Below are 19,319 nucleotides of genomic sequence, written 5' to 3'. Positions count from 1 at the left end.
TATTACACAGATATATTTTGAACTGGAACAGTCTTTAGCATTCACTGATGCATATGCACTTTTAAATTACTTACCTGCTTCATGGAAACTAACCAATGGTCAGCGTAAATGGATTCTCCACGCCCTTTGGACGGCCAAAAGACTGATATTATAACACTGGAAGAGTAAACACCTCCTGTAATGCAATGGGTTGAGGACCTTACAACGCTTTCAGTATTTGAACAGGTGGCATGGAGACCCCACCGTCAAATGCATTCTTATTTGGATATTGGGTCTGCTTTTGTTGAAGCTGATGTTTACTTGCTAGAAAGCTGTATGCATTTCATACAAATCCATGTGTGTATATTCAAAAAAGGATAATTACTTAATAATAACAACAATAACAATAAATTCTGGGTGCCCATGGGCAGCATCTTGGGGACTGCTTCATGGCCTGCAGGCACCATGGCACCCGTGGGCGCTGTGCTGGGGACCCCTGGTGATACCATTTCCCCGAATTTCAAGTGGAAACTATTGTCATTTTAACAGTGTGTCACTTTGTATCCTGTATCTGAGGCTTACATTTACATGATCTTCACAACATTCCTGTGAGGTAGGCTACACTGAGAAAGAGAGACAGACAGACAGACAGACAGACAGATGGAGACACAGAGAGACCAACTCGAGGCCTCCCAACATGACCTCAGACCTCCCCTGTCACAGTCTTTTAACTTTCTATCCTTGCTGTACAGTGATGGTTATGTAAAGAAGCCATGGGAATTCAGGAACCCAGACCCACCCTCCCTCCCCACCCTGCGTCCCTCAAAGCCAGCTACACACAAACCCGCATTCTTCCCTTCCTCTCCCTCTTCCTCATGCTGCCTCAGGCAGGATTTGTTTCATTTTATTTACATAATTGGAACATCGCTTTTCAAAACAGAATTTCAAAGCAGCTTACAAGAAATACAAAACATAGTAATAAAAACACACATTAAGGATAAATCAAATTTAAATCAGTAATACAGAGAGCAACATAAAACCAGCAAAACAAAAACAAAAACCACTCAAAACAGCAGCAATCATAGAACGCCTTCCAGAATTAAAAAAAACAAAATCCTCAAAATCTATCGAAAAGTGGGAAGTGAGAGAATGTGTTGGAGTTCTCACTGGGCAGAGAACTGTGGCAGCACCCCTGGGAAGGGGAAGAAGTCCTCCCTGGTACCCACCAATCCACCTTCGCTAATTACGTCAGAAAGCAGGGCCTCTGATGCCGCCCTGGTGTTATTGGGGGCTGCAGTCTCTAAGATAGCCTGGTCCAGACCCTTTAGGACAGGGCTGCAGAACCTCTTTCAACCCAAGGGCCAAATTCAGTTTTGGAGAAGTTCTTGAATTTGCAGGGCTGGGTGGGGCCAAAGGCAAAATGGGCAGGGCCAAACATACCCCAAACACCAGCTTGTTTTCACTTAAAGCTCTTCCTGCCACTCACCCAGCCTCCAGAGAACCATTTCAGCCTCTCAGAATTGAGAAAAATATGCACAAAAGCTGGGAAACCACAAACCGGGGGGGGGGGGGCGATTGGGGCCCCGAATGAGCTGAATTTGGCCCATGCGCCCGAGGTTCTGCCCCCAATGTAGGGCATAAAGGACAACCACCACTGTAGGGAGACTGAAACCCCAAGAGATCCTGAGCAATAGCACTCACCTGGGTAAGAAAGGTGCACCTGCTCCGGCTGGGTGGCGCTGGACCCTTGGCATCGCAGCTGAGGGATCCACAGGCAGAAGAAGCCAAGCAACCTCTGCAGCCTGCTCATGGTCCTTCTGAGGTGTCCGCCTCGCCAGCAACACTGCTGAAAGCCTTCAGACACGAGCGCAGACCTGGTTTAGAGGACAAGCTGAAATCCTCAGGCCAGAGCACGGATGGCTAAGTCACGGGTGACGGTGTCGCAATGCTTTGGACTCCAGAATCCGAGGCTGGGGAAGGCAGGAGAGCAGAGAGTTCTGAGTCATGGCTGCTTCGTCCCACCCAGCAGCAAGAGTCAGAAGACAAAGTACAGCTTTCGCAGGGTTACCTCCACACCGGCTGACTTTCTGCGTGAGCTGACTTGGCAGATACCACGACCCCCAGCGCTGCGGGCTCCTCACCCGTCAGCCTGCTCGAATTCGTGCTCCACTGCCAGACTGCCCCTTGAACGCTAAAGCTGGCTCCTCAGCATTACCGAGCTGCATCTGCAGGGCTCTGCTAAACGGGGCTGGCTTTGGTAGCCAGCTCAATTCCGTGGCTGCTGAACCCCTGTCGTTTATCATCCTGTACCTGAGGCCTTGGGTGCCTGGGAGGGGACAGGCCTGTCCTCCTCCCCAGTTCTGAACTGGGAGGGCGGCTGAGGGCTCAGCCCTGTGGCGCTGAGCCTCAGAGACACTCAGGCCACAGGGAGAGACGTCAGGCTTTCCAAAGATCAGCTTTGAGGACTCTGGAAGCCTTTCCTCCTCATCCACACAAAATCATGCAAACAAGCTGCTGGTGCATGCAAGAACAGTGCATGCAGATACATGGGGGGAGCTCCTCCAAAGGTAGAACACTGGAACCCTTACACACGCTGACCAGGTTCACACAATCATGGCAGGGGAAATCAGCCATGGTGGCTTATTTCCCCCGCTGCGCGTGCCGGTCACATGCCATGCGAACCCAGCGAGGGTGGCTCATTGCCATGGCTAACAAGCCACCCCAGAACTCCAAGGCCCAGTTCACACATAGTAAGAAGCCACCATGGGTGAATTTCGCTGCGGGGCTTTTCGTTACCGCAGAGGCCACCATTTTGAATATTCGGGGCATGGCGGGGATGCACCGTAGTTTCTCGCTACATGTGAACCTGGTAACGGTGGGTTTTTGGGGTGGTTGACAAGCCACCCACAACCCTAAAACAGCCCATGGGTTCTGGGTAGCTTGTCACCCACCCCAAAAACCCATCCTTGCTGGGTTTGCATGAAACAAGAAACCGCAGAGGCTTGGATCGCCACCCTGGCAACCATGGGCACCACAACCCACCATGGCTAATAAGCCACGGAGGGCTGCAGTGATTATGAGAACCAGGTCTAAAATAGGCCATGGGTTCTGCGTGCCTTGTTAAACATGGCAACAAGCAGTCCTTACCAGTTTTGCACAACACAAGCCACGCCAACGAGGGCAATTATGCAAATCCACAAGGTGGGGAAATGAGCCACGGTGGCTTATTTCCCCTGCCATGATTGTGAAAACTCTTTGGGGGTTATTGAGGGGGGCTTCCAAATGCCATTCAGGGAACAGTGAGGGTGCCTCCTCAGTGATCAACCATTTGGTAAAAGCTGGACTTGATGGAGACTGCTATAAAATGTTTATCAGGCGGATGACCCCTGAGAGGAGACCTGTTTCCTGTTATTCATCATCACAGAAGGACTTCCTGTTTGGTGACCTTCTCCCTGCTCCTCCCGCTCTCTGTCATCAAATGTTTTATCATAAGCTCCTTGGGGCAGAGACCTCTCTCTAAGAGTCCTGTAGTGACATCGCAGAGACTAGCACACAGCTGCGGTTGGATCTGAGTTCTAATTCCTTATTCAACAGAGAGCTGTGTGAGCAGTCTGAAGGAAGCGACAGGTCCAGACTCCGGCACCCACAAAGAAGATTTGGGGTGCCCTACACTGTACATCTCCATAGCAGCCTGTCCTCTTCCAAACGCACCAGCATTCTGATCAAAAGCGCAAGGTGCAAGGCACATTAATACAGGACGCCCCCAGGCAATACACTGAGCGATTAGGGACGGGGGTACACCCCAAAACTGGGCCACCCCAAATGATATGCCCAGACCACCAGGAGAACTTTGTCCCGTGTGAGATGCTCTAGCGCTACATCTGGCTCAACACTGCATTCTGGTGCAGGCCAGATGCGCTGCCCGCATTCCAGTAATTGCCGATACTCGTACAAATGGACAAAGAACTGGGGGCGTCCATCCCAAACTGAGCTTCGTCCGCCGTAGATCGCGCACCGCGCAACTAGGAGCCGCCCCACGAGAGGCCGTAAAATCATCTCCGGCCCAGAGTTTCGCTTCCGCGGAAGACGCTCCTTGGACAGCGCCAGGCGGCCAGAGCGGGGGCCCGCCCGTGGAGGCGCAGGGCGGGTCCTGGCCGAAGCGGGAGGGGCCCCCGCCCCCCGCCCGCCGGGGGGTCCGGCGGCGCTGCTCGCCCGCCTGAGAAGGGCGGCGCAGGGCGCCCCCTCCGGCCCAGCCGAGACTGCAGAGGGGCCGCGCAGGGCGCGAGCCCCCCGGGACGGGCCCTCAGCGTTCCGGCGGCCTCCGCCTGACGCCCGGAAGGGGCCCGCCGCCTCCGCCGGACGGAAGCCGGCGGCGGCACCGCGCCCCGCCGGGCCCCCTCCCGCGCGCCGCCAGCGCAGCCCCACCGGTCCGCGCTTGGGGAGACGGCCCGCGCGCCGCCGCCCCGGAGGCCTGCGGGAGCTGGAGGCCTGCGGGCACCGGTGGGGGAAGGCGCCTTTCCCGGCGCCCGGCCGCGCGCCTCCCGCCGCCCGGCGGGGTCGCCAGCGCTCGGCGCTGGGACGCGTAATCGCGGGGGCGAGACGCCCCCGAACGTGCGCAGAGCGCCACGCGCAGCCAGCCTCGAGGCTCCCGCAGCCAGTGGGCGCGCGGCTGGCCGGAGCCCCAGCGGCCGCGCACTGACCTCGCTCGGGCCCCTCCTGCCCGCCTCCGGCCCCTGCCGCGCTCCCGGCGGGGAGGCTGCGCCGCTTGCGAGGTCGATGAACGGCCGGGGAGGAGCGAGCGGCCGCCGGGGGGCCGCCTCCCGCGCCTCGCCCTCTCGGCCTGGCTCGCTCGCTCGCCCTCGAGGGGGAGCAGGAGGCGGCAGCGCGGCCCCCGCCCGCCGGCCCCGCGCCGAAATGGGGGCCGGCTACCACGGCCAGCCGTTCGCCGCCCTCCGCATCCGCCGAGCTGTGCGTAGCCGTGCCCGTTCACAAGCGCTGGCCGCGGCGTCAAGGCAAAGGCCGCCTCATCTCCCCAGTGCGGCGGGCGAATCCCACGGTGATGCACCAGACGGCGAGCAGGTGACCCCCGGGCCCGCCTGCGCGGTCGGCCGCGCAGGTGCCAGGTGTCGATGGGCAACTCCCCGCCCCCTCCCTCGCAGCTCTTTTTCCCGAAACCGGGCGTGGACAGGACAGCCCTTCGAATGGGGACAGTCCTCTGCCAGTAGGACGCACGGCCACCCTACGCGCTAATCCTTTTAAAACGAAATTGCCCTGCAAAATGTTTCCTGCACCAGGTGGGGAGAAATAAGCTGTTCCGTAATTTTCGCCCCACTTGGCAGATGGAGCGCTGGCGATGAGAGTCGTTGATGACAGCGCTGCAGCGTGGTCGGGTGTTGTTAGCCCCATATCGCAGGGAGGGAGGCTGGGAGACGTCCATTTCACAGGGCTCAGAGCTGCAAAAGCAAGCGCAAGCAAACGGACCTTTGCTGCACCTGATGCACTTGGCGGGGGGGGGGCGGGGGCGGTCTCTGCTGCTGTCTCTGTGGCTGGGTGCCCTCTTACGGGCTCATCTGCATCTTCCCAACAGGCGTGCCCTTTCTGCATCTTGCATCAGAGATCCATGTCTGTGATACCTGTGTTTTGAAGAGGGCGATTCTTGTAGCCCTTATTGCCCGGGCCAGGGCTGCTCCCTCCAGGTGTTTGGCCTCCAGCTCTCACAGTCCCTCCCGATTGGCTGTGCTGGGGAGGGTGGATGGGGACAAGAGACTGACCGGAAAAGGGCCCCTCCCCGCAGATCTTGCCTTAGGTGGAGATGCCGCAGGTCCTCCCCTGCTCACTGCTCCCAGCACATGTCTAGAATGTAAGGTTCCTTAGCCATGTCGCCCCTCAGATTTGGAAAGCAAGCACCAGAATGGAGCAGGCCTGGCATCCAAGCAAAGCACCCCCTCTCACCTCACAGGCCAGTGACTTGGCAACTGCGTAAAACGCAGCACAGACAAGCCAAAATTCAACAGGTGCAGCCCTTTCTCAGTATAGAGAAATTAGGAAATGCGCCTGTTGAAATTCTGCCTATTGCACCCCACGGGGACAAATACAGGGGCAGCCCTTGTTATGTACAAGAATAACACACATGCACGCACACGCCCAGGCCAGTCAGGGCTTCTCCCCAGCCGTGCCGATGCTCCACCTGTGGGCGTGTGCACGCCAAGTTCCCGGAAGGCTCCCAGCGGCCGGCCTTCTGGCCTACCCACACAAAAGTGCGTCCCTGTTTGTTGCAAAGAGGGGAACAAGAAACACCGCTTTCTTAATCTTTTCCAGGTCACAGAAACGGTGATAAGAACTGCAGTTACCAAGGTGAGAAGTATCAGGGCAATATCAGAGTTCCACCAAATCATATTTTCAAGCAAGCAATTAGCCTTGATCACAGGGAGCCCAGACATGGAGCCAATGCAGAGCAGGGGAGCATCCACAGATCTCCCGTGCAGAGAGGAAATCCAGTGCCTGGTGGATTTAAACCTCTTGCCGGATGAGCTGCTGGTGCTGATCCTGAGCTGGGCGCCAGCCTGGACCCTCATGACCTGCTGCCGCCTGGTGTGCCACAGGTGGAGAGACCTAATTGACAGCCCCACCGTCTGGAAGCTTCAGTGGGAGAGGGACCCATCCAGACGGGGTGCCTTTGAGGCTGCTCTCGAGGTTGCAAAGCACTGCCCGCAGATGGAGTGGAGCCGGCTGGGCGTCCTGCAGCCCTTCGGGCACAACCTTCTCAAGAATGCTTCTGGGCAAGATGAGAGGGCAGGGCACAAAGAGACAGGCAGGGAGAAGATGGGGTGGTACCCCCAAATAACTGAACTGGGAAGTGGCGGGGCTCTTTACATCTGCCTGGGATTCATACCCTTCATCCTGGAAATACATATCCCCTAATCACAGACACGTAGGATCTACTTGTGCTCACTCAGTAGGAGGAGGAAATGCACTCTGCCTATGCTCTGAGGTGGCATTCTGTCATTACTCAGCACTTGGCAAAGTTTGAAAAAAAAACCCTGAAAATAGTTGCTTTGGATTAAATTCTTCCCAAATTTGGAAGGAGAAAGGGAGAAAGTCTGAAAAGGAAAGCAAAAAAGTGAAAGGTGTTCATTCCATATGGTGTTCTGATGAATGCCACATACTTCTCAAGAATACTGTGGGTGTTTTTTATGTTGACTGCTGAATCAGTTTCCATTCCACTTCTATTTGCATGTTTGGGCTCTATAAAAAGGAACTGAAGTGTTCCTGCCCTTCTGGATTTTCCTTTCCTTGTAAAGCAAAGAGCAATGTTTCTCTACCCAGACGTAGCTTGAGTCTAAACAGATTTTATGATATATTAAAAGGGCTTTGCCCTAAAGAAGACAACAAGAAAGGAAAATGGGTTAGCCTATCCATCTTATCAGCGTGGTCTGAGAACATCATAAGAGCCCTGCGGGATCAGACCAAGGGTCCATCTAGTCCAGCATTCTGTTCATCATCATCATCATGGCGATCACTCGTGACCAAGTAAGATTGTCTTCCAGGAGTAGAGTCTTGACAGTGGGTCTGCAGGTGGCTGTGAAGGCCGATTCTGGATCCACACAGCCTCCCACAGTGAGGACATCGGTTTCCAGGGGGAAGGCGGTCACGGTGAGGGTTTGCTTGACGTGCCTTCCGCTGAGCTCGTTTCTCCCTTTCGCCCCGTACTCGTGCTTCTTCAAAGTCCATAGCGCCTTTAATATAGGCTGATCTCCAGTTGGAATGCTCATGGTTTAGAGCTTCCCAGTTCTCAATGCTTATGTTAAATTTTTTAGATTAGCTTTAAGAACATCTTTAAATCCCTTTTGCTGTCCAACAATATTCCATTTTCCATTCATAAGTTGGGAATAAAGTAGCTGCTTTGGGAGACGATGATCAGGCATTCGAACAACATGGCCGGTTCAGTGAAATTGATGTTGGAGAATCATTGTTTCAACACTAGTGATCTTTGCTTCTTCCAGTACGCTGACATTAGTCCGTCTGTCTTCCCAAGTAATTTGCAGAATTTTTCGGAGGCAGCGTTGATGGAATCTTTCGAGAAGTTGGAAGTGGTGTTTATAGATGGTCCATGTTTCACAGGCGTACAGCAAGGTCAGTAGTACAATGGCTTTGTAAACAAGCATTTTAGTCTCCCTGCGAATGTCCCGATCCTCGAACACTCGACGCTTCATTTGGGAAAATGCCACACTCGCAGAGCTCGGGCGATGCTGAATTTCAGCGTCGATGTCAGCTTCTGTGGAGAGATGGCTGCCAAGATAAGAAAAGTGATCAACATTTTCCAGCATCGCACCGTTAAGCTGGATTGATGGCGCTATAGAGGGATTGGTTTGTGCTTGCTGGTAAAGCACTTTGGGTTTTTTGATGTTAAGCGAGAGGCCGAGCTTTTCATATGCTTCTGCAAAGATGTTTAAGATAGTTTGGAGATCTTCCCCTGAATGTGCACAGATTACGTTATCATCAGTATATTGAAGTTTTTTGACAGAGGTTGTAATTACCTTACTTTTTGCTTTCAGCCTACTGAGATTAAAAAGTTTTCCATCGTTCAATATATGATTTCTACACCAGTGGGAAGTTTTCCTTCAACAAGGTGTAGAATCATAGCGATAAAGATAACGAATAAGGTTGGAGCAATGACGCATCCCTGTTTAACGCCTGATCCCACTTTAAATGGATCACTTTGAGAGCCATTGTTATCCAAAATTGTTGCCGCCATGGAGGAGCCGCAAGATGTTCACAAATTTATTAGGACATCCAGTTTTCAGAAGGATGGTCCAGAGAGCAGTTCGGTTTACAGTGTCGAAGGCCTTAGTCAGATCAATAAACACCATGTACAAAGGTTGGTTTTGCTCCCTGCATTTTTTTTTGGAGCTGTCATGCAGTGAAGATCATATTCACTGTCCCGCTGGAGGGGCGGAAGCCATTTTGGGATTCAGGGAGGATATCTTCTGAGATAGATAGAAGGCGGTCTGCGAGGATCCTTGCCAGGATTTTGCCTGCTGTAGCTAGAAGGGAGATGCCTCGATAGTTTCCACAATCTGTTCTATCGCCCTTTTTGAAGAGAGTGATAATTATGGCATCCCTGAAGTCTGCTGGGATCTCCTCCCTCATCCAGATTGTTTTGATGAGCTTGTGACGCTGTTGTGTAGCTTCAGGCCCACCTTCTTTAAAAACTTCAGCAGGGATCCCATCGGGTCCACTAGCTTTGTTATTTTTCATTTGGTTGATGGCTTTACTGACTTCCTCCAGACTAGGGGATACTGCAAGCTCATCTCTGGTTTGTTTTTGTGGAATTTGCGAGAAGAACTCATCAGCCACAATAGAGTTACGGTTAAGGAGGTTGTGATAATGCTCTTTCCAACGCAGTGCAATAGACTCTTTGTCCTTTAGAAGTTTGGCACCATCTATTGAGCATAAGGGGTTTGTACCATGATTTGTTGGTCCGTAGATGGCCTTTGTGGCATTAAAAAAACCCCGTGCATCATGGACATCTGCAAGATGCTGGATTTCTTGAGCTTTCTTTATCCACCAGGTGTTCTTAAGTTCTCTAGTTCTTCTTTGGACCTCAGCCTTTGCACTGGCGTGGATTTTTTTCTTAGCGGCATAGTTGATGTCTTTTTGCCATATTTGGAAGGCTTTCCTTTTCTTATCAATAATATGTTCAATCTCCCTATCATTCTCATCAAACCAATCCTGATGTTTCTTAGTTTGGTATCTGATAGTTTGTTCACAGGCTGCGATAATGGAGGTCTTCAGTTTATTCCAGTGTTCCTCGACATTTTCAGGGCTTTCCATAGATAGATGTTCCTTGAGGGTTGTTTGAAAGCAGGCTCGCTTAATAGGATCTTGAAGGGCTTGGGTGTTGATTTTACATCTTAGTTTTCTTTCTTGGAGAAGGAAGACTTTGGAGAGCCTACGTTGAGGGACAATCTTAATGGTCATCGTAGAACAAATTAATCAGTGGTCTGTCCAGCAGTCGTCAGCTCTCGTCATGGCTCTAGTGAGGAGTACATCACAACGATCTCTGGCACGGACAATTACATAGTCTAACAGATGCCAGTGCTTTGACTGAGGATGCTTCCATGATGTTTTAAATTTATTTTTCTGGCGAAAGAGTGTGTTGGTAATAACAAGATTATGCTCTGCACATTTATTCAGAAGTAAAATTCCATTCTGGTTACTATTGCTGACTCCTTTCCCAATGATCCCCGGCCACAAATCAAAATCACACCCAACTCTTGCATTGAAATTGCCCAGGAGGATAATTTTATCCTCCTTAGGTATCTCTGATAAGATGGTGTCCAGCTGGGGGTAAAATTTTTCTTTGATGTCTTCATTAGCATCTAACGTTGGTGCATAGGCACTTAAAATAGTTGCCTGCTGATTTTTGGCGAGTTTTATTCGAAAGGTTGAGAGTCGTTTGTTAATGCCAGTAGGAACTTCTGACAAGAGCTTCATAAGATCATTTTTAATAGCAAAGCCTACTCCATGTATTTGTCGTTCTTGTTCAGGCAGTCCTTTCCAGAAGAAGGTATAACCTCCTTTTTCTTCCTTCAGTTGTCCCTCTCCTGCTCTTCGGGTTTCTTGGAGTGCTGCTATATCAATGTTAAAACGTCTCAGCTCCCTTGCAATGATGGCAGTCCTGCGTTCAGGGCGTTCACTGCCTGTATTGTCCAGCAGTGTCCGTATATTCCATGTTCCAAAGTTCATTTGTCTTTTGCGACCGCTAAGTGGTGACCCCACTGGACGCGGTAATCCAGTCTGGGAGGAGTGAGGCAGACTATGTTTAGGGCACCTTTTCTAGCCCCCTGCCTACACGGGGTGGTCAGAGTGGATCCTAAGTAGGACTGCTCAGTCGTGGATGCAGCTGCTGAACTACTCGACTGCCTCGGTCCTTGAGTCAGGATGACTGAATCTGTATCCACCACCCATGTGCCAGTCCATGACTAGGGGCTTCTGGATTTCACAGTCCTGCCCCCGTTGCCATTCGCTGATCACCGTGGGACTTTTGATTGGTTAGGTGGACTGGAAGACGCCTGTGCGTGAATTTGTTCTATGTGTGGAGATCAGTGCACAATGATCAACACGCAGTCTTCACAGAAAAAGGCTCTAATCCAATGGCATGAATAACATGACAATTGGTAGTCCTTTATCTGTTGCAGCCTTCATCCACCTTCACAGCCATTATAACATACATCTTGTTATCTTCCGCCTGTTCTGCCGTTGAGGACTTTCTTGGATTCTTTGTCTGGTTCCTCCCCCTTGACCTTGCCGCCATGGGTGTCCCTGCTGGGAGTACATAACTCCCGACGGCTTCGCTCACAGGGTTCATTAGAACACACAAGCCCACTCACCACAGCAAGGTGACAATCCAGCGAGTGGGGCATTCTGCTCACACAGCAGTCAGCCAGCTGCCCACAGGAAGCCCACAAGCAGGGTGTGAGTGCAACAGCACTTATGTGTCCCCCTCATGTGTGAGGACTTGTGTCAGCCTGGAAGCTCCTTTGCCCTCTGTTCAAGCCATGTGACTCAATGAAAAATAAACATTAGCCTGTAACGGGCAGCCCATCTTAGCGAGAGTACCTGGATTAAAGACAACTTGCCCCTTGACTCAATGCAGCTGCCTTCCACGTGTGCCATATTCTGACCCCCTATTCGTGTACACAGCAGATCACAACCCCACCTGGCTTGGCCATCGTAAGGAGTGGATGGTGGGGGAGACCTTTCACCCTTTGAGGGGAGCCGAGCGCCCTCCTGGCTGGAACCTCAGACCCTAGTGAGTCAGTGTCGCAACCACTAACATTTACACCAAGGCATGTTTTGCCTCTGTGTCTTCCCTGTCACTTGGGTATTCTGATCTGCACCGCCCTTATGAGCCACAGCTGAAACCTGGAATATGTCTCCTTTTCTCTCCAGTGCAAGTATTTTTGCCGGGGCCTGCCCTACAGGGGCAGGGAGAGGCATCTGCCTCATGCAGCTGATGCTGGCTGTCATGAAAGAGCAATGAATAGTTATTTAAGGGCACAATCCTATGTATGTTTAGAAAGAAATAAGTCCTACAACTCCCAGCATTCCCCAGCTAGCTTGGCTGGCTAGGTCATACTGGGAGTTGTAGGACTAATTTCTGTCTAAACATGCATAGGATTGCACCCTAACTTATTTCTTATTGTACTTCTACTCCCAGGGAGAGGTGCTTCTGGGACTTTCTGCCTCAAGTTCCAAAACTGGTTGGCCTTGGGGTGAGCGTACCATTTACCGTTAGGCTTCAGGCAGCAAAAGGGCTGCTTGAAGCCCTTAACCTGTGGAGGGATGAGCAAAAACAACCTTTTTTCTTTGGCGCTGTTATAAATACATGAAAATGGCTTGTTTTAACGGTGGTTTGAAAGCCACTCTGGGAACCTTTTTGGCTTAAGAGCAAGACAAAAACACTTTAAATAAATAAAAAAATATTCCAGCTATCAGCCGGTCGCTAATATTTCTTTCTTGGGCAAGGGCTTTCTGGGTTGGGCATGGGGGGGGGGGGCGTTTCCATGGCTCTGTTCCTAGCTGGAGGACTGATTCCAGAAAGCAGCCATGTTGGGAGGTCCTGCTTGGCCCCACCATAGCATTTATGTCAGTACTCTGATGACACCCAATTCTGATCTTTCTTTTACATCTGATTCAAAGGAGGCAGCAGATGGGCTAAATCAGCGCTGAAGACCTTTTTATTCATCCTGCCCTTTTAAACTGCAGTTGAGGTGGGCTTCAGTTGCAGCTGAGATTTTATTATGTTACTGCTCTGCAGCTTTTATTGGTAGTTCCGTGGCTTCACTGAAGGTATCATTCTGTTCGTTTGCGTAATTGTTAGAAACGCAGTAGTGGAGGGCGGGGTGCTTGTCTCCTTCTCTGAAGAGGCCACCCTTCTCCAGGCCAGGGAGGGTGTCACTTTGTACAGCGCATTCCATGCCTTAGGGGCATGATCCTAGGACCTTCCCCTCGAGTGGAGGGGCCTTTTGGGTACTGACATGCTATACATACATACCTCTTCCTCTCTCTCTTCCTACCTGACCAAGCTGGTGTGCAAAATGGCAGCTGGTTGATTTGCTGAAGGAAGGTCTGTGGGAGGATCTCTTGGACACCTACCAACCGGATATTTTTATCTCAGACCGGTGAGTAAGATGTTGTTCAGCATAAGATTACCTGCTCACACGTTTTGCACCGGGAAATGCCACCACGAGGCAAGAAATGAGAACGCCTTCAGCCCGGCCTTCTCAAACAACAGTTGCCCGCTACTGCTGTAAAAGTGATTCAATTCTGTACTGTTGGGTTGGCCCCTTCAGTGGGATTGACTGACTCCCAGCTTTGCCCCCAACTCTAGCGACGCATTGTCCGCCCCACGGCCCCATCCCGGGCCTCTCTAGATGAAATAGACCCGGAAAGTCCATGGTGCATAAAAAGACAAGAACACCCCCACCACCCCGCCAGATCACTTCCTGGTTTGCGTCTGCATGAATACAAGGGACCAATGCTGTCTCTGCTGCTGGCACAGGCAGTCCCGGAAATGCACTGCTCATGGGTGAGCCTGGATGGCCTGGCCCTGCACCCCATCAGGCCTTGCGTCTTTGCAGCAGCGATGTTGCCCCTCAGGCTCATGGGCCAAATCCACCCTGGCTGGGGTCCCAATCCAGCCCTCCAGGGTTCCCAGGTGGCCATGCCTCTTCCCCCAAATCTACAACCTTCTCTTTGGTTCCTGGCTTTCATACATTTCTTCCCATTATAAAGGGCTGCAATGCCTTGCCAGAAGCTGAGTTCCTGGAAGGAAGAGCATTAAACTAAAATATGCTGGTGTGAAGCACCTTGGAGAGCTCCTTTAGAGTTCTGACTGAAACCCGGAGCGGATTCACCGCCCCACTGACATCGGAGCCACCAGCCTCCACCACCCATTCAGCTATTTGGCCGTGGCCTAGTCGGGGGGGGGGGGGGGAGCGAAGATGCCGCACCACAGGATCTCCTCTGAGGGCATCAGATTTAGGCTGAGGCCTGTCTGCACAGAGCATTTAGGCAGGCCCGCCAGTTGTAGCTCCCCAAATGCCAGTTGCCTCTGTCTGTGGATGGCCTCAGTGGTGACCAGCATTCCACCCACTGCACAGCCTTCTTATGGGCCACCATCAACCAGCACCATCCCACCCCCACCCCCTGCATGCGCCCCAATCCCTGGCTTTGGCCGTCCAGTGCCTTTCTTTTGGGCCTGATGCTTCCTGCAGCAGCCTGGCATGCCCACGTCCTGTTACTTTTGGGAGAAGGCAGCTGTGTTGAGCCATCAGGCTGGCTGGGGCATGCTGGGAGTCCAAGACATCTGGAGAGCTCCAGGTTGCGGAACTGCTCTAGCCAATTCTTTCTGCCCCGGAGAGCTGAAGAAATTACTTTCTGCTCAAGAACCATCCCTACACTCTCTCACAAACATCTCAAGGCTAACTTGGCCTAAGTCACACGCAGCTCACGGCAAGCATCTTTCCCCCACTGACCGACCGTGTAGCCTCCTGGCCTTGCAGCCCCATTCCAAGCAGCCGTCACAACAGGCGCATCGTTCACGAGCAGGGCTGCTGCGAGGACAGGGCAGGGCTGCAGCACTCTAAGGAGTCTCCCTCCAGTTTCCCATGCAGCTACTAGCTCTCTGTGGACAATCTTAAACTGGCTTAATTTGAGATGCTTTGGTGAACTGATACTCTCCAGCCTGCGGGACATTCTGGTGGGTGACGCTGTCTCTTCTTCTGTTCCTCCCCCAGTTGGATTATTCGTTACCACTCCGCTGACTGTGAATATCCCATCTGTGTCAAGCTTCTGGCATCCAGCAAGAGCACCATCATTGCCAAGTTTGAAGCGACGAAGGATCTTATCCCATGGCCAAATGGCTTGCGGCTTCATCAGGTGCTATTTCAAGAACACTGGCACACTCTTTAGGCTTGGGCCGTGGGAGCTGTTTCTTCCTTTGCTTGGCATGCTGACACCTGACTCCTGTGAGCTTCATGGAGAAGGGTTGATTCCTGGGCTGGTCATCAGCAGACGCATGGCCCACTCCACATTTTGTGCAACCCTAGCACAAAATCCCCACACTAACCTGGAATCTCTTCCTTTTCATAACCAGTGGAGGCCGGTGGCTCCGGTGTCAGTGGGGCGGTAAATTCACTCCGGGTTTCAGTCAGAACTCTAAAGAAGCTATCCAAGGTGCCAAATCCATTTTGAGGACAGGGTTCAGCACCTTGGAGAGCCCCTATACAGTTCTGACTGAAACCCGGAGCAGATTCACCATCTCACTGACATCGGAGCCACCAGCCTCCACTATTCAGAACTCTCCCTACTTTGGGCCTAACCTTTCCTTGAACGAGGATGGACAACTAGAGGTCGGGGCAAGGTCCAGTCTGGCTCTGAGCTCCCTGATCTCAAGGGCACACCCTTTCCCATGTCCCCAGTCTGCTTTCTCCCACATGGGCCAAAAGCCTCTTTGTACCCTCTCCTTCCTCCAAGCTGAGCAGCAGCTGGGGCTCTGTCAGACTTCACCCCTTGCTTTCACCCACATTGGGTAGAGAGGGTTGCAGAAGGGAAGAATTCAGCAAGACCCATTTGCCTGTGTCCTTAGGCAAATGGCTGAATGGGTAATGAGGGGAGGCACTTAAAAGGTTTGGCCCCAGGCCCATGGGACATAAATCTGCATAACATTTGCATATGTTAGTTGATATCTACAGATGCAAATTTAGAAATAATTACTAGGATTTATTTAAATTTCACAGACAGCAAAAACAGCCAATTAATTTATCATCCAAATCACCTCAAAATAAAATCTTCAGTTTATTTGCATCCCAAACCAGATCATCCCAGATCAGTAGTTGCTCTTCACTTACAGTCAGGGCCAGAAATATTGGAGCAAGGACAACTGTTTTGGCAGTTGGCCTCTGTACACCACCACACTGAAGTTGAAAGGAGACACACCCAGATGGGAGCAAAGCCAGGACTTTCAGCTGTCATTCAAGGGGTTTGACAAATGTGGGGCACTGACCATTCAGGAAGGACAGCCAGCGGCATACACACCCCCCATCGTTGGGGGCTCATAAGTAATGGAACAAACCAACATCCTTTCAAACTTAAGCATCGCCTTTAATACCTGGATGAAAATCCTTTGCAGTCAATGACTGCCTGAAGTCTGGAACCCATGGACATGACCAAAAGCAGAGTTTCCTCCCTCGAGATGCTTTGCCAGGCCTTCACGGCAGCTGCCTTCAGCTGCTGCCTGTTTGTGGGTCTTTCTGCCTTCAGTCTTGTCTTCAGGAAGTGAAAAGCGTGCTCTATTGGGTGGAGATCAGCTGACTGACTGATTGGGTGTGAGGCGGTTGGGCAAAGGCCTTTCAGCACAGCTGAAAGACAAAGACAAAGGGCCCTTTTGGGTCACCTTTGTCACATATCTCAACACTGACGCTTGAATTATCGCTCACCTCGCCCCTTTAGCACAATTACGGCCAACGTGCGACTCAGCTGGGCTTCACTCATGTTCCTTTTCCATTGCAGGTCTGCCACGTGTTCACACATTACGGGCCTGGAGTTCGCTACGTACGCTTCATGCACTCTGGGAACAACACGCGGTTCTGCGCGATGACCTACAGAAACCGGTTCACTCAGTCCATGGTCATGGTAAGACCCAGCCGGGAGCACTTCTGACCTCTTCCCACCCGGGATGGCCTCTTTTGGCTGCCGGCCTCCAACTCCGGATGGGCCGCACCTTGTCTCCATGAGAAGAATTGTTTGATTTGCCCAAGGACATCACCTACCTGGTGGGACCAGGGAGGCTGAAGGAACGTGTGGTTTTTGCGCTGACAGCGGCAGTGCAAATGAAGAGGACTAACCTGTTTCTGGATGTATTACAAATATTGGATTGCCTGAGAAGAGTGGCATGAATTAATCTTCAGCTTGTACTGGGAGCAGAGACGCTTCGATTTAGCACACACACACCCCGCCCCAAAGGTCTGCTTTGCTGCATCAGTTCAGGAGAGCTGAGATTCCGTTCCTGCTGGCCTCAGTGTGGCGCTGGCCTCAGCGTGGCGCTGGCCTCAGCGTCTCCCTGCCTCCAGTGCTCCCTTGCTTGACACTCCCTTGCAGACAGCAGCCCTGTCCTGAAGCCAGCATGAGGCCTTTCCCCCAGCCAAACAGGACCTTGCAGAAGCTTCCTAACTGCTCTGGGGCCGACGTTCTCCTCCATTCTTGCACCTCCCCTTCAGCAACATGAATATCTGGGAACATCACATGGCGTCACAGCAGCCCGGTGGTGGCAGGCTGTTCGTGGAGAACTGGAGACAGCCAGCAGTCAGACGCGCAAGCAGTCTTCCGAAAGTTGTGAGACCTCCTTCGCCGCAGGCTCTGGAGTGACAACCGAAGGGAGGGGCTGTGGCTCTGTGACAGAGCCCCTGCTCTGCATGCAGAGGGTCCCAGGTTCAGCCCGCAGCACCATCTCCAGGTTGGGCATGGGAAGAATCCTGCCTGAAACCCTGGAGAGCTGCTGCTGCCAGTCAGTGTCGACGGCACTGGGCTAGATGGACCAAGGCGCTGCCTCGGCATAAGGTAGCCTCCTATGTCCCTAAGGGGAATTAGTTCAAGGTTAGCTTTGTCTCCACACCATGCAATGTGGAGAGGACACCCTGCTGCAGAGAACGTGCTGCATAAACTGGACTCTCGAAGGCAGTGCTCTGAGGTGGTGTGTTTTCTGGCCACCTCCATGATCCCAGTAATAGCCATAGGAGGAACCCTGTTTTCGTTTGCAACTCTACTGCGACAAAGGTCACAGGAATTCCCATTTTACAGAAGTGGAAGTGAGACTGAAAGACAGTGACCTGCCCAAAGCCGTTCGGTGAGTGCCTGCCAGAAGCAGGATTGGAATCCTAGCCTTCCATATCAGAGGCCAACTTGCTGTCCCCTGACTCCCATGCCCCTCTTCTCAATGCTAAGGGGGGAAGGACGAATCTCAAGCCCTACAGGATAGCCACTGACCATATGTCAGGATCAGTGAAGGCAGCCGCTTTGACCTCCACCCCAAAACCCAGTGCCCAAAACCCTACGCATGCAAACAACGGGATTTCCCCAGTGCACAGTCAGGTCTGTCCAATTCTTCCTCTTCTACCCAGTTCCAATCAGTAGCAGAGAGGAAAGTAGTGCTGTGATTGGGCTGTACCACCCCAGGCTATGGGGATGGGGGAGGGCCTTACATGACTGCACGTTCCTCCATCCCTCCGCCCCTATCCACCTGCGTATAAAACTAGCAAGGAAAAGGGAAGCATTTTCTCCTGGCCTCTTACATGCTCATTTTCCATGTGTATGATTTTTATTTTGTATGCAAGAACATTCCCTCAGGTGACCCCCCCCCCCAAATCTGGAACAATACACTCCCAAAACAGTTGCTACTGATAACAGGAACACCCTGGCACCAGGTAAGCCAGTTCCTGCATACAGTGTGAGAAAAACCCTTCATCCCATTCAAGGCTATGGAACTCAACCTCTTGACAGTGGCGCAGCAAGGTAAGTTTTGGCCCTGGACTTGTGTCTTCTGCCTCCCCCACCACCCTTTAGATGGCTGCGTGCGCAAATTCATGCAACTAGCATTGCATGAAATAACACAAAGATGCAACTAACGTTTCTCTCCCCTCCTTCCAACTGCCCTTCCATGCTTCAAAACTGCCTCTGTGTGCCTGACGCGTTAGAACAACAGCAAAACTGTTTGCCAACCCTGACTAAAGACAACCTACCTCTGAGCCTGTGCGGTTTGGCATTTTGAACTCACTTAAATCATAGCACCAGCGCAGCAATGCCTGATGGAGCACCTCTCCTGGCATGAACCAGCCCGCACGCTATGCTCTGCACCCAAGACGCTCCTCTGAGGAGAGCTTGGAGAGCGGCAGCAAAGGAGAGGGTCTCCTCGGTGCTGGCTCTGACTGTGGACGTTCTCCCCAGAGAGGCTGGCCTGGTGCCGGCATCGTTGTCTGTTCTGCACCAGGTTAAGATCTTCTGCTACTCTCAGGCATTTGGTAGCATGCGGGGTTTTTCAGTGGGTCTTTGGACTTCTTGTTGTTGATTGTTAATGTTATGTGCACGCGTGCGTGTGTGTGCGTGTGCATTTATAAGTTCGCATGTAAATGGTTTTCGTGTTATGTGCAATACTGTAATTTTAAGGTTTTAAGTCTTTGTAAACCGCACACAGAGCTTGGGCTATTGGGTGGTATAGAAATGTAATACATGAAATGAATGGAAATCACAGCCACAGAAATAAAATGGAGTTTGCTTTT

General features: G+C 51.9%; 2 protein-coding genes across 5 annotated transcripts in view; one reads left to right on the top strand and one right to left on the bottom strand.

Moving 5' to 3' along the window:
• ACP7 (acid phosphatase 7, tartrate resistant (putative)) overlaps window positions 1–4,762 on the bottom strand; it is a 16,019-nt gene extending 11,257 nt beyond the window's left edge. For 2 of the 3 annotated variants that reach the window (XM_084814649.1, XM_084814648.1), the window contains exons 1-2: window positions 4,680–4,762; window positions 1,681–1,949 (exon numbers count right to left, since the gene is read on the bottom strand). In XM_084814649.1, coding sequence (XP_084670775.1) covers window positions 1,681–1,789 — 109 coding nt within the window. In that variant the 5' untranslated portion in view covers window positions 1,790–1,949; window positions 4,680–4,762. Of the gene's footprint in view, window positions 1–1,680; window positions 1,950–4,679 lie in introns of those variants that run through there. The other variant, XM_084814646.1, reaches the window with a different exon arrangement.
• LOC146337460 (F-box only protein 27-like) lies at window positions 4,723–19,319 on the top strand. Of its 2 annotated transcripts, XM_084814657.1 has the most exons (6): window positions 4,787–5,058; window positions 6,298–6,333; window positions 8,015–8,112; window positions 13,071–13,166; window positions 14,784–14,925; window positions 16,558–19,319. In XM_084814657.1, the coding sequence occupies exons 3-6, from the start codon at window positions 8,090–8,092 to the stop codon at window positions 16,705–16,707; spliced, it is 411 nt and encodes a 136-aa protein (XP_084670783.1). In that variant the 5' UTR covers window positions 4,787–5,058; window positions 6,298–6,333; window positions 8,015–8,089; the 3' UTR covers window positions 16,708–19,319. The 2 variants fall into 2 exon arrangements, with proteins under 2 accessions (XP_084670784.1, XP_084670783.1); XM_084814658.1 differs by lacking the exon at window positions 6,298–6,333 and having other exon boundaries at window positions 4,723–5,058.

This window comes from Heloderma suspectum, chromosome 10 (genome assembly GCF_057233095.1).
Source record: "Heloderma suspectum isolate Gila_16-S chromosome 10, 16-S_ref, whole genome shotgun sequence".
Taxonomy (NCBI): Eukaryota; Metazoa; Chordata; class Lepidosauria; order Squamata; family Helodermatidae; genus Heloderma; species Heloderma suspectum.
Note: the sequence above shows the minus strand (reverse complement) of the source record. Positions and strands in the feature narration are given on the sequence as shown.